Below are 15,065 nucleotides of genomic sequence, written 5' to 3'. Positions count from 1 at the left end.
AGCTGGGGTTGTTTAGCCTGGAGAAAAGGAGGCTGAGGGGAGACCTCATCGCTCTCTACAACTACCTGAAAGGAGGCTGTAGCGAGGCGGGTGTCGGTCTCTTCTCCCAAGTAACAAGCGAAAGGACGAGAGAAAATGGCCTCAAGTTGCACCAGGGGAGATTTAGATTGAACATGAGGAAAAAATCTCTTCACCAAAAGGGTTGTCAAGCATTGGAACAGGCTGCCCAGGGAAGTGGTTGAGTCACTGTCCTTGGAGGTATTTAAAAGACGTGTAGATGTGGTGCTTAGGGACATGGTTTAGTGCTGGACTTGGTAGTGTTAGGTTTACGGTTGGACTTCATGATCTTAAAGGTGTTTTCCAATCTAAATGATTCTATGATTCTATCCCTCCCAGCAGGGTCCCTGCAGCTGTGCCAGAAGGCTGGATGGTCCCCAGTCCTTAAACTGGCCGTGAACAACCTAGAAATGCCATTCGTCAACCACACAAAAAGGCAGCAAATTGGTAAAGCTGATGGAAAGGCTCCCATGGACATCAGTGAGCTGTAGATCAAACCCAAACAGACTTGTTACAATAACTTACTTTGAGCTCACCAGCCGAAATAAATCCACTGCTATCAGCATCATAACTGCGCCAGATCTGAATGGAGATAGATTGATACGATCACATAAATATTGCAGTTAATCATCTGCTTGGGTGATAGATCGTAAAGATTCAAATCAGGACTTCCATAATGAGCAAGCTGTTGCATTATCCAATATTTAATTAATTGTAGACAAAATAAAATAAACTTTCCACACAATAGCTTTTACTCGCATTTGGATGCTGTACATGTGACATGCTGCTATCACGTACGTAATGCAGACACACTGTCTATAAAAGGAAGAAAAGACTAAGAAACTGCTCCGTGTTTCTTACCTAATTTGTACATACAGCTTCTCTTATCGCCCTGAGTAAAAGTCAAGGCCATACACAACTGGCCATTGATCTGCAGAAGTCCCCAGTTTGGGTTTGAAATAAAATTAACTGCAAGCAGTCTTGGAAAAATTGAAATTCTGTGCTGGGATACTTAGGGGCAGAGAATGGATGGAGACTGGGCACAGTTAAGGAAACCTTATGGGTTTGTGCTCCTCAGCTGGCCCAGCCTATGGAGATTTCCACCCCACACCCTGCCAGGATAATGCGGCAGCGTAAAATGGTATAACCTTCTCTATCTGAACAGGTGAGAACGTGTTTTGCTTCCACAATAACCACATATTTCCCATGCTATGTTCTACGGGCGGTGGAAGTGTAGGTATTGAAGAAGCTGTTGGTGAGCAAGGGGAAGAGACAATATGGAAATACAGACCCGCATGAATTCCACGCTGTTGTCCAAGGGAGTTTCCCGTCGGAAAAGCAGCAGAAAGTTCTCATCATCTGGCAAGATCATATTTGCAAGCTGGAAAAAAAAATGCATCAAAAAAACCCCAAAACAAACCCAAACCATGAAAGTAAAGATATGAAAAAACTTGGGTGGCTGCTGACCCGGTATGGGAAGTATTAGCGGGGCGTGTTGTTGCCTTGGAAATAAACCCCAAACCAAGAGATCTGGCTAATGTAGTACTCCATGATTCACCTCCTCCCCACCCAGGCTCTATCTCCCATATCTCCCAAGTCTGCCCTAGGTCCTAATTCTCCCTCCTTCTGTAAAAGAAATCCTGTGCTGGGGCTAGGGAGAGATACCTCTTGGATTTGCAAGCGTCCGTCTGTGGTGACATCGTAGGCAGACATGAATTGCTCCTTCATCCTCTGAACTTTTTCTCCTGTGATGGTGTTCTGCCATGGGGAAAACAACACATGCATGAAATCTCTCCTCACTCACAGATAACCACCAGGATCATTGCATCCTTACAGTTGGGGGCTAATGCTTCTAAAAGCCCACAAACACACCACCTTAGATGAGTTTTTGGAAATTAGTGCTATGCATAGCTTTGTAGCAACTAAGCTTTCAATTGGAAGACCAGTGTTTGGAGACCCCAAAATATTTCAGTGACACCTGCTTCTTTAGCCAGCTGTTCCCACTATATCACTGGGGTTTGGTTTTGCAGCGGTTTCCATGCTGCTCATTTTCATCTTGTTCTGTTCAGGAAGATGTCCTTATCCTTGAACTACAACCCTGTAGTTCATTAGATCATCAGCCCTGAAAGGTGTCAGTGGAGCTAGATCGTTGCTTATTATTGCCTGTCAACTGGTTCAAGACCTGGCACCCAACCCTGTCAGTGTCACTGGGTTAATAGCATGGGATTTCAAGCAATTCACATTCCCTTTGCTCAACCCCATAATCAATTTATGCATAGTGAGGAGTTTTCAGGACTTGTGTCCTGGTGTCAGCTGGGATAGAGTTAATTTCCTTCCCAGTAGCTGGTACAGTGCTGTGTTTTGGATTTAGGGTGAGAACAATGTTGATAACACACCGATGTTTTAGTTGTTGCTAGGTAATGCTTACCCTAGCCAAGGGCTTCTCAGCTCCCCATGCTCTACCGACTGAGAAGGCTGGAGGTGCACAAGAAGCTGGGAGGGGTCACAGCCAGGACAGCTGACCCAAACTGGCCCAAGGGACATTCCATACCATGTGACGTCATGCTCAGTACATAAACTGGGGGAAGCTGGCCTGGGGGGCTGCTGCTCGGGGACTGGCTGGGCATCGGTCGGTGGGTGGTGAGCAATTGCATTGTGCATCACTTGCTTTGTATATTCTTATTCGTATTCTTAGGATTTTATTCTATTTCAATTACTAAACTGTTTTTATCTCAACCCATGAGTTTTCTCACTTTTACTCTTCCAATTCTCTTCCCCATCCCACTGGGGTGGGGGGAGCAAGTGAGCGGCTGTGTGGTGCTCAGTTGCCGACTGAGGTTAAACCATGACAACTTGTCAGGTTTTATGTTTTCACAGGCATTGCTGTGACAGGTGAAATACAATGCTTAGGTTCATCAGGCATGATTTCTTTTTCTTAGCAGTAACCTTTAGGGTATCTGGTCTGACTGGCTACACAAAGTACAATTTCTCCACTCTGGGGACAGGTTTCTGGTCAGATGAGCTTTGTGGCTGGGCTGGGAAGCTCACCTAGTTAATCTCTCCCAAGCAAAAATTAAGTCCAACGTTACCCTCCGCACCCGCACTGAGCAGGTCCTGGCTCCTCTCCCAGTCCCGTGGGAGATGGCTCTCTCTGGGAGCGGAGGGAGGAGGATAACCCAGACTAGCTCTTGGCATACTTTTGCAGCATTTTTTGCAAGAGAAGAAATTAAGTTCTTCCCTACCCCTGAAGAAAAACACCTCAAAGGTTTTATCATCTCTACGTCCAGGTGGAGTTAGGATTATAGCTGTGTCTTCCTGGGTCTTCCAACCCAGTTTCTCGTCCTTTCAGCTCCTATTTTCTTGTCCTTTCAGCTCATGAGATTGTGCTTTCTTAGTACTGTGACACAAGACCGTGAGTGACTTTCTCCAAGTTACTCAGTGCGTACATCAATGCAGCCTGCCTGGCTGTTCAGAAGCTAAGCAAATATAAATGTTTTAGGAAAGGACACTCTCTGTTGCCCTGTCCTGGCAGAGTGAACAGCAGGTGTGCATGCTCTGCATGATGCCCTGGATGTAGCACCTCCAGGCCTCAGATTATTCACTGCCTTACGTGCTCCTTTAGGCCCTGATTCTGCAAAGCGTGAACTGGAGCAGCAATTGCGCGGCTCTGCAAAAAGTTGCATGGGGTGGAAGGAGGTCTTTCTGTAAGGTTTGTCACCTCTGAGCAGAGTAACACGGCTGGGCTGCACACACAGCAACTGCAGCTCATGTTCTCACTTTGGATAGGTATTTGAAACCACCACGCTGGAAACCGAACATGCCTCACACCCCAAAACTTCCTTGGCCATACCCACATTCAGTAGTAGCCAGGTGATGATAGCAATTTCCAGCTGCTCTCAAGTGGTATCGCTGCACAGCCTTTGCTCAGCAGCAGCTGCCAGAGGCAGTGACAGAGATGTAGAGACACACTAGGATGTCACAGATGAGGTAATCAAAAAGAAAATGAAGTGTCTTCTGCTTAGTTTCGTTAAGCTAAGGTCTACCTTTGCACCCACTTTGTCACCAGCTTTCCCCACATGTTTAGATGTGACTGGTGTTTGCAGCCTTAATTTGCTGCTAGTAATAACAGAAAAAAGATATCTATAGGTAGATGGATACACAGGTACTATGACTGATCATTTATGATATAATTTAATTTGCCTTCACCTTACTCCAGAGCAGACTCAGAGCTCAGGAGCACTTACCTGCACAAAGTCATTATGGGCTTATACAGAAATCTTTAATAGCGTTGTCAGTGCAGAGGATCCTACCTTGAAATCAGGGGAGAAAGAGTTAATTGGCTTTGGATTATAAATGTCACGTCAAAATAACCAAAAGGGAGCTCTACTTAGAACAAGTGAAACTCCTTCACCAAGAGTAATACAGGATGAGGATGTGCCAGATGATGGAAAATTTGGGAATCTGGGAGTGGGAATGGAACCCCTCTTCATAGGGCAGGTGGGGCGCATCCCCCGGGGGCATCCTTGGGGCACAGCGCCGAGGGCTGGAAACTCCCAGTTAAGAAGCAAGATCACTGTCCCAGCAGTGATCTTGCAGGGACATGCCGGAGGTGGCAGTCCCCCTCCCGGGGCCTGCCTGGTGGTGGCCCTGAGTAGGTCCCAGGGCATGGCTGCAGGATGCTCCATCCCCGTGGTGGTGGCCAGCAAGCCCTCTGGGCTGTGTGGCCAGGCGCCTGTACCACTGCCCCAGGTGGTGCTCACTGCCGGCCCCCCTGCGTGCAGGCACCGGGGGCACAGCACACCATTGACCATGCACATACAGTTTTCCTTCCACTCGGCATTATAACTCGCCCTCGTGCTATTTAAATTGCCTTCTGACGGCATCTTGACGCTTTGATACACCTCTCCGGCGTTAGGCAAGCCTATCAGTTGCCGACTTCAATAGGCTTGCAAAGTACTCTGAAATTATCCTCCTCCGTGCCCAGTAGGATAAGTTATTTCTGAAACGATAATCATAGCCGATATTTGAAAAGTGAGCTGTGGAGTTCAGACTAGTCATTTGTCAAGAAAGCTTATTGCTCAACTACGTGTCAGCTATTAACCACCACTCATTGAGCTTTGTGTGGCAGGAACATTGTTATCTACATAAAAATAAGACTGCCTCCTTTTTTTTTAATTTTTATCTGATTTAAACTATGGGATGCATCAAGTAAATACCCAAAATACTTATAATATTTACATAGCTCCAACAGCTTTTAGTCCAAGGGGTTACACTACAGTGGATTTTTCAAATTGGACAATCTCTCTCTGTTCATAAATATTCCACTTACGAAACACAAGTGGTAATGGCTCTACTAGAACCCAACCTTTACTCCCAAAGAATAAAAGTGAAGTAAAAGATACTGCACAAACTGGCTTTCCCAAGATGCGCGTTCAAGGAAAAATTATTTGCATATTACAAATTTTTACACTGCGAATGATACATCTTGGTTTATGACCATTAGGTTTCAAAGGTCACCTTTACATTTACCACCCCCCTCCCCGAATCCCAGAAGATTAAAAAAAAAAAAAAAGATCAAATAAGCCATGCCACTTCCAAGCAGAAACCAAGATTGGGAGACCTGGTGTCCAAGATCGACCTACTGGTGTTGCAGACCAGTAGCTTGCTCTGATTGCCTTTCCATTCCAAAAACATTTAAAAGGTTGGAAAATCCCTCACACGTAATCTGCATGATTTGTTCCCCTTGTCCAAGCCAGGCCGCGAACTGCAGACTCCTGCTGTATTTGCTGACTCTCTAATCTGATTTCAGAGGTCTGCAGCCTGTGGTAGGGCAGCCTGGGCAGGCTGCAGGGCAGAGCCAGGACAGTGGGGCAGATGGCTGGAGTTGCCGATCCCTCCCTGAAGGCTTAGGGAGCAAGTGCAATTCTCTGGCTTGTTTAGATTTTGTTCGTGTATGGTTTTGCCTCCACATCAGGGCTGTGGCATTGCTACAGTGAGGCAGCGACGCTGGGAAGCTTGTGAGGGGTTCAGCCGGAGCCTCAAGAGCATGCTCCAGAAACAGAGGGAGAAAAGTATTCGGACAAAAGTATTGTCTATGTGATATTCCAGGATTTATGGAGCCGAGGTAGGATTTTACTAGCCAAACATGTTGTCCTTGGTCTTATTTGTACTGGTGCAATGTCCTGGGAGCCCTAGAAGGGGGCACCCCAGCTGGGACTTCAAGGTCTGCTCAGAAGAAAGGAGATGGACAGAGAGAAATAGCAAGCAAAGCCAGTCAGCAGGGAAATAAAGAGAGACAATATGGGGACTATTAAAATTTTTAAAACCCTTGTAGATATAACAACCAATTACAGTCATGTAAGTATATTAGCAGATTTTTTTTTCAATAGCATTGGTAGTTTGTACAGGCAAGATTCAGGTATCGCTAAAAGGGGCAAAATAAACATTGGCAGGGAAGAAATTACAGTTGAGGCAGTTTCTGCGGGCACGGCCTGGGCAGGGATCCAGCAACCAGCCGGCGGTGTGAGAGGGCATTTCTCACCAAGCACTGGGGTCGGGGCCGAGCTGGGATGCACAGGGGTACCGGCCAGGCCGGGGGGCTACAGGGGCCCCCTCGCTGCCTCAGCCACCCTGTGATGAGGTTGTTGAGGGGAGGCCAAAGGTAAAAGCTTGGCAGCTCGCTGGTCAAGAGGCCTGAATTTTTATTCTCTGCCTTTGGGCTCCTACAAATATTTCCTTGCCTCCCAGATCGGGGCAAGACCTATGATAGAGGGGGAAGGACCTGGAGCAGAAGAGGAAGAATGGGAGACCTCCAGGCAGGCACATTGCAGGGACGAATAGCATTTACAGAGGAACACAGGTGCTGCACTGAGTGCTATGGCCACCGGCTTCCCTGGGAAGTTTGTTTTTCCTTCCTTCCCTTTAATTATTAACTCGCTGTTCAACTACAGATTGCAACAAGCAGGAAAGCCTAAAAACCAAACACGCTCTGCTTTCAAATGCCTCAGGCTCACGCTCCGTTTATTCAAGCTCTACGAATTACAGGGGGAGTAATAAAAAAAAAATACACCACCTTTCTGCTCTGGAAAGCAACTGTACAAATAGCACGGTACAAATTTGTGCCTCTTGTCTCTATGAGCTGGGACAAGAGGAAATGGCTTTGCAGCAAGAAAACAGCTGTAGTTGAGCACAGCTTTCTTCATCAGAGCTGATGCTGTCTTGACTATGTTGCTTGTCTCAAGCAGTTGATCCCTCCCCAGTTTCAAAGGTTTGCAAAGCTTTCTCAAGTGTTCACTGCTTGGGCTAAAATTCTGCAGACTTGTTAGCAGCTAGATAAAATTTCCCTTTTGTGAATGTTTAAGTGAATGCTGTTGCATCCTTTCTGGTAGCTGCCTGTATTGGGGAGGCCTTTCTTGTCATTCCTTGTTCTCCCTGCTGCGTGCACCTCCCTGAGTTTCTGGAAGAGGATTTAATCAAGAGGTAATAGCCCTAATTGACAGAGGAGCACAATTTCCCCTGAATTGCTGCCTACTTAAGGCAGAAACAGCTGTAGAGATTGCTCACGTTTAGCATCAGTCAACACTGTAATGAAGAGGATTCCCTGCCACAGTCTGGAAAACATACCTGAATTAAGACCTGCCTCCAATTTCGCTCGGGGTTGAGCTGAGGAAGAGTGTGGTTGCTGGGAGAGCAAGTGCTTGGCCAGAAAGGGTCCTACAGCAGAAGTAAACCCCTAGCAATGTCTTCCTGACGCTCATTTAAGGGAAAACCCCCCCAACCCTCTGCTAATTTCCATGAAATATGATCTTCATTGGACTGTAACGATGATGGGAGCTAGCCTGGAACGGGGAGATGCTTTAACCTCTTTTCAGGTTGCTTCATATGAGTTGTAAAGGTTCAGCTGCCCTGGTCCGTCACAGCTCGGATGCTGCCTGGTTTCCAAGAGCTGCTGCATGTTCTGACTATCCAGGCAAGGAAGAAATCCTTACTACGTACCATAAGGAGAAGGCCATATCATTTTTGTCCTCACAAAAGCACACAGTTTAAAATATTGCTGTGGCTTTGTTCATACGTTTCTCAGGGTTAAGGAGTAAATTTCTTACTATGGACGGTCTTCCACAGAGTTTTGCAGATAACAGTTTCTATGCTTCAAGTTGCCATAACAAATGAATTTTCTGCTTTCTCCTTTCCATGTCCAGTCTTCGTCTTCCCTTTCGCGAAAACCCTTTAGAAGTATTTAGCATCACAAAGGTAATCTGGTTTTTAATACTGTTGGTAATAACGGAAAGGGCATGCTCACATTTTTTTTTTTAATCTCCACAGCATTTAATTTCTTTGTCATGGTTGGTTATGACTCTTTGGAAACCTGGCTGTAATTTGTCTTCTTTGTCAACCCATTCCTTTTATATTGTCGCACTCTTTGCCTCGTGCTGTCTAATTAAATTTTTGCTCCTTAAGGGATCCACATGCTTGGCAGCAGCTTGCCTTGATGAAAACACAACTATGAGTCATTTGTTTTGGGGGATAAAAAGCGAATGTATGGAGCACTGTGGAGCCTTTCCTACTTGATGAAAGGGGATGTGTCATTTAATTCCTGCCGATCAAGACAGTCTTGTCATAAATTGATTTTTTTTTTTCCTTCTTGACATGATTTTTGGAAGCAAGCCACTAAGGGTATAAAAAGGGTATAAAAAGCAAGAAGAAACTAAATATAAGTGACTATTATAGCCTGTTTCTTGAAAAAGAATGAGGCTTATCTGAAAATGCTGGCTTGAGCACATGTTTTTCCTAACAACATTTCAGCCAAATTTGATAGAAGAGCAAAGGGTCCCAGCGATATCAAGTTCCTACAAGATCTATGAAAATAAATTATGTCTGCCAAGAAGGCTAGTTGGAAAACAAACTCAACAACTATTACCATGCCAAAAGCCACACAGTAGAGACAGGAGGCCAGCAAAGACCAGATGAGACATCAGTAACGTACACTTTGACCTTAGAAGAAGAACCTTTTTTGGCCAAACATTTCTTCTTTAAATCCCGTAGCATTAAAAAAATTAATCACATGAATGACTTCATTTCATCCATGCAGTTGTACGTTGGATTGCCCACATTAGCGTGGGATTTCACCCTGCAGCTCCTGGGCCAACTTCTCGTTTGGGCTGATCTTGCTTACTTAACTGCTGTGCTATCACTTGAGAATTTGGCCCTGTATTTTGGTGAGGATTTACTGTAAACCTGTGTGCTACAATAGATGAGTGCTTCTCCTGTCATCCCGCATTGTGTTTTGGTTCTTTTTTTAGCTCTCATCAGCACATATGTGGGAAATATTTTTTCACGTAGAAGACACGAGCATCCAACAAAGACTATTACAGCCTTCCCTGTGCTTTCATGGTTTTGTGGTTAGGCTTTGGACAGGTTCTTTGTTCTGCCATTTCTGCTAGGCTGAAAGTTTTTTGACATGCCTTTGGGAAATGAGAACACATCGTGTCTGTTTTTTCCCATAGGCACGTTGAGTTTGCATTTAGAGATACTTCCAGGTGCTTGTAGTGCCCTGCATTAACGTGCAGGAACAGGAATAGGAACCGGTCAGGCTAATCAAGGCTGACAAAAGCCACACGTAAAGAAAAAACTGTATTTGGCAATAATCAGAATCAGGGAATGGTTTGGATTGGAAGGGACTTAAAGATCATCTAGTTCCAACCCCCCTGCCGTGGGCAGGGACACCTTCCACTAGATCAGGTTGCTCAAAGCCCCATCCAACCTGGCCTTGAACACTTCCAGGGAGGGGGCATCCACAACTTCTCTGGGCAACCTGTTCCAGTGTCTCACCACCCTCACTGTAAAGGATTTCTTCCTTATATCTAAATAATCAGGATCAACTCAGGATTTAGATTTCTGAATTAGTCTGGAGGAGGATGCAAGATGAATGCTTTCTGCTAGGGGTCTTCTTGCTGTTGACCTGCTGGTCGCCAGAGACCTGGTCTATGACCCTGGGTCCCTTGGGATGGTAAAACATAAGGGAAGTCTGCTTTGGATGGCTTTGAGGCTGGCTGATATTTTGGCCATTAAACTTTGTTTGAATGACTAGCTGCTGCATTCCTGACCATACTAAGTTAAACACATAATTCAGACAGGCAATACATTGTCCAAGGCAAGGATGAAGTGCAAGAGTTGCTGGAGGCCACTCATCTTCTTTGGAAGTAAAAAACAAAGACAAATCCTTTATGGCTGTTCAGGGTGAGGTCCTGAAGATTAACTTCAGTCCCTTCCAGCCATAACTACCCAGGTGGTTTGGGGGCAGGGGGATTATAAGAAGGCTAACACCTCTCTTGCCTCATCAAATTTACACTTCAAAAATTTTTACACATGGTCTCTTACACGCTTACAGTTAGGTGAGGTTAACCAACTTTTATCTGAAAGTCTTCTGTCTAATTTTAGTATAATTTAAGCAAAGTGAAATACCTTTCTGTGAAAGCCTTGCAAGCATAATGGCAATGTGCATTTCCCTCCGTATCTGCCCAGACATCATTGGTTTTATGGAAACTTTCAGTAATCCAAACCCAAAATTCATAGCCTTTCCTCTATAAAACTCTTCTTGTCTAATTATTATGAGAATATACATAGAGCTTCATTAAAACTATAGCAAAGAGCAAGCAGGGAAGATCCTAAATGATCTCTATACAGAAAGAAAGATGTACAGCAATATAAGAGAGGAAGGCAGGGACTGTAGTTCCTGTTGCAATAAAATTACTTCTTCAGTGCTGAAAGAAACCGTCCTTTTCGCTAAGTTTTCACCTCAGTATAAAAACTTTTAGAAAATGCATGGAAAGGTGTCCATAATGTAGAAGAAAGAGGTTAAGGACTGAGCAGAAGAAAGCACAGGCAGCTCACAGCAGCTGTGCAGCAGCAGGTTGGAAGCTGGACGCTGAAATGGTTAGAGAGAAGTCATAGGAGTAATAACAGCAGCAGGTGGATAACGCCAGCAGTTCACAAACCTGTGCTGGTGTGCGGCTGAATTATCCTCGATTCTGCCTCATATGCCCCAAACAAACCAAACCACGGAAGCCCCTCCAGCTGATGGAGAATTTATATAAACTTTAGTGTCATAAATCCCCCGTGCTTCACTGAAGCCTTATGGATATGTAACACACCTGGAAATCAAAGGCATTTTCTTACAAGTAGAGTAGAGTAGAGTAGACTAGACTATTTCAGTTGGAAGGCACCTACAACAATCATCTAGTCCAAATGTCTGACCACTTCAGGGCTGACCAAAAGTTCAAGCATGTTATTAAGGGCGGTTTCCAACTGCCTCCAGCAATTGCCCATTGCTGGAGGAGGAGAGACAGAAAGCAGCATCTGGGGTTTGGGTTGGTTTATTGTACGTCTACCTTTGTTGCAAAGTTTTCCCTTCCCCGCCCCCGATTCTTGATGGTTCAATAAAAGGTGATGAATTAGCCTCTCTCGCTGGATGGTATTTCAAGTTTCCTTCCTCCCTCAGAGCCGTCAGGAAGAGCTGTGCCTCCCAGCTTCCCGACGGGCTCCCTTTTGCATTGTTTTCCCAGCTGCTCCCGTCCCCTGGCATTTAGTGTCAGCTGGGGATGCTGCAGAGTAGCTGGGAAGAAAAACAGAGCTGAAGGACTACAGTGGTCATTAAGAAAAATAACAGCTTAGAGAGTGCAGGCTGAAAAAATATAATTATGAAGCCGTTCGCTATTCAAGCAGAGACAACTTCCAGTGCTGATAACATTATTTATCACTTGTATAGCACTTCAGACATAGTCACTAATTAATCCTTGCGACACATCTGGAAGTTATGCCAGTGTATTACTGTCTCCCCCTTTTACTGTGCAAGGAAACGGAGACATTAAGAGCCCAAAGAAGAAATAAAGGTCAAAATGAGCACTAAAGCAGAGAGATGCTCAGTCCCAGCTCACTGCTTGTATCATGAAGGACACTTTCTTTCTGTAGGATGGTGAAAACCAGTACAAAGGGGATTCTTTACCCCTCCCACTATAACCACAAGCCTGTACAACATAAATCACGTGAAAAAGAGAAAAATGGCTCAATGTTGTTAGACAAACTCATTGTACAGAGGTAGCAGAGACCTTTGTTTAATCCAGCTCTGCAGGCGATCCCCATAGCTAGGGGAGCGGGGCAGGGGACTGCTCTCAGTCTCGCAGGAGAAAGCTCCCCTTGGGTTTTCTGCCACTGAGGCAGGCTGCTCTGCCTGCTGCCTGCTGGATAGGAGACCCTTTTGTCCCTACACAACCATGAGAACCGAAACCAGACTGCTGGCAAAGGGGAACGAGGCAACACATCATCTTATCACTCAGGGTAATAGTGCTTGAGGGGAAATACTGCCAAAAATAGGCAAGAAAACCAGGGGAGAAAACCAGAAACGCTTGAGAGCCTTTTTGAGCACCCTGGCAGTTACTGAGCACTGTCTTCCAGAATTAGCCTATTTCCTCTATTTAACAGGGACAGAGGGAGTTAATTCTCTCTTCATTCAATTTGTGTTAAGCTTTTTCTTCTCATGGCAAAACCTAGACAGCAGAAGCAAAGGAGATGCAAGCTAGATGAGGGTGCTGGTTTAAGCTGGAGTCACCTGAGCAGTCACTTTTGGCAATCAGCAAAACTGTTCTCGATTTCTCGAAGCAGAATCGTTCATTGCTAGAACACCCTCATTTTGCATGTTCTGTGTGCCGATACCTAACACAGTATAATGGAGTTCACGTCGGTATCAGCAAGACCACAACAACTGCTGTAACACACTGGGTTTGCAACCCAGCCGGTGTGATGCTGTCCCCAAAATCTCATGTGAGGGATGTACAAGGGCAGCTACGGGCTAGAGCGGGGCTGGAAGTTTCCTCTTGACCTCTCATCATTAGGAAGCTGCCTGCAGTGTGAGATCCCCGGCTAAACCTCGGTTTTATCACCAGCTACAGCTCACTCAAGAGAGCCCCACATGGAGGTCCCTTGTTCAGCGACCCGCTGCAGTGTTGAGCTCCATGGCCTCACTTTAAGCCTCTCCTTCAACATCTCGCGTTTGCTGTCGCTGGGTTCATTTGAGCGTGCTTTGCGCTGGTGTTTCAATACCCCAAGACTAGCAGCTCCCAATTTCATCTTTTGTTCCTGGGTAAGCGATCATGAGCTTTTCAATTTCTCTTCAAATCAGTTTTTCAGTGTCCCTAGTGTTTCTTAGCACTTATTGTTGAATCTTTTTTGATTTGCTTTACAGTCTTTTTACGTGCCTATCTGTTCATCTAACCGTCCATGCTCTAGAAAGAAATTTCTGCAGAAACTGCCAATATTTCAATCCAAATTTACTTGCAAATTAAACAAAAGCATGCTTGAAAAATTATCCACAGCTTCTGGTTTTTTTATTGTAGCCCCAAAGATCCAAGAATCCTAATTGGTTTGTAAGTATAATTCTGATTTTACAGTTGATACTCATGAATTTATGCCTTTTATCAGCTACCTTTTCCCTTTTCGTTAATTACTTTTTGCTTAAAGGAATTGTTTCATCTCTGGATTTTGGCACACCCTCTCCTTCCATTTGGAAGATGCTTACTGCATTTCTCTTCCTAGTTGGGCACACACTGCATAGCAAAAATATTAAGCCCGTTATCAGAATATATGCTTTATGTACTTCTGAGCAGCTGACCTGAGCGGCAGGATTTCTCCTTCACCGATGGTGACAGTCAAAGGCAACGTATGACCTGGAGCTAAGGAAACCAGCCCCTGTAAGTTGTCGTGCAACTTCTGGTAGAATTGAGATGCAGAGAGTGAGAGAGGGGAAATGCTGCCAAAAATAGGAAAGGAAACCAGGGGAGAAACCCAGAAACACCTGAGAGCCAGGTCTTGACCTTACAAGCAACAGAGTTGACTCCTGTTTAGCTTCCAGCCATTTGCGGCAAAACAGGCGTACGGTATGTTTGTTAAAAATTGACCTTAGAAAGAAACCTTTCATATTAACAAAACCGATCAGCACTTGCTTGAATAAATAATCACCGTTGTCCTCCCCCTCGCCCTGCCAGACTGCGTGCTGGTGCTTTTTCATTTGTTCCTGTTCAACGACAGTAAATGACTTTCCACGCTTCCGACCAGCCCCTTCAGCTGGTGCCAGCTGCAGTCTCACTGTGACAGCAGCTGTTGGACTGAAAACAAACGATCGAACTTCTCAGGTGATTGCACTTGTTGTCATACCTGCTTAAATGCCACCTTCTTGCCAAGAGAAAAGCTCTTTACCTCGGGGATTGCTAAGGGAGCTAGCAATCAGGGAACAACGAATACAAATAATCTCTCAACGTAATGACCTTTTTACTTGGACTTGATGCACAACTAACGCGGTGTGGTACTTACTTCTGCTCCCAGTTTCTCCAGGAGATGATGAAAAAAATTGTCAAGCTCCTTCCCTTCTATGTAACCGTCATCTAAACAAAAGTCAAATATATTAATGGTCAGGTGGTACTTGCCTGAGCTCTGGGAACCGGGTCTTGTGCGGCGTGCAGGGGGGCTCAAGGCTGCATGGTAGGGGTCTCAGCCGGGGGCCCTGCCTGCCCACTTGGGGGGTTTCCTGTTCAATTTGATCAGTTCACGTCTATGTGGGTGCTGGGCACAGCGTTGTGGGGCTCCCTTAGGAGGTTTCCTTACAGAAAACTTTTCAGGAAAAAAAAACAAACCCCAGACTGCGATCACAAGAGGGAATAGCAGAAGTGACGTGGAGGCGATGAAAAGGCCAAAATTTTGGCGTAAAAAAGGGGACTTTCAGACCTGATGTTAGGGCATGAGGAGGAGGAGGAAGAGGGGGGCTCTGAAACATCTGCAGGACCCCGTGGGGGTGAAGCCTGGACGCGCTGGCAGGCACCCACTTGTGCAGGCACCCGTCCAGGCACCCACAGTCACTGCACCCCCCTGCACGCGCAGCCAGACGGGCTCCCACCCAAACGGTCCCCCTCCCCCTCACGGGGCACCCACCCGCGTGGGCAACCCCTACGTGGCACTGCCCA

The 15,065-nt window shown here is 45.7% G+C and overlaps 1 protein-coding gene across 1 annotated transcript in view; it reads right to left on the bottom strand.

The window, feature by feature from the left end:
- SCGN (secretagogin, EF-hand calcium binding protein) overlaps nucleotides 1-4,940 on the bottom strand; it is a 21,541-nt gene extending 16,601 nt beyond the window's left edge. Inside the window, exons 1-4 of the mRNA XM_009324941.1 lie at nucleotides 4,818-4,940; nucleotides 1,723-1,815; nucleotides 1,349-1,438; nucleotides 583-639 (exon numbers count right to left, since the gene is read on the bottom strand). Coding sequence (XP_009323216.1) covers nucleotides 583-639; nucleotides 1,349-1,438; nucleotides 1,723-1,815; nucleotides 4,818-4,940 — 363 coding nt within the window. The remainder of the gene's footprint in view (nucleotides 1-582; nucleotides 640-1,348; nucleotides 1,439-1,722; nucleotides 1,816-4,817) is intronic.
- Nucleotides 4,941-15,065: the final 10,125 nt, after the last annotated feature.

This window comes from Pygoscelis adeliae, unplaced genomic scaffold (genome assembly GCF_000699105.1).
Source record: "Pygoscelis adeliae isolate BGI_AS28 unplaced genomic scaffold, ASM69910v1 Scaffold135, whole genome shotgun sequence".
Lineage (NCBI taxonomy): Eukaryota > Metazoa > Chordata > Aves > Sphenisciformes > Spheniscidae > Pygoscelis > Pygoscelis adeliae.
The sequence above is the reverse complement of the archived record's forward strand: the minus strand, read 5'-3'. Positions and strand labels throughout refer to the sequence as shown.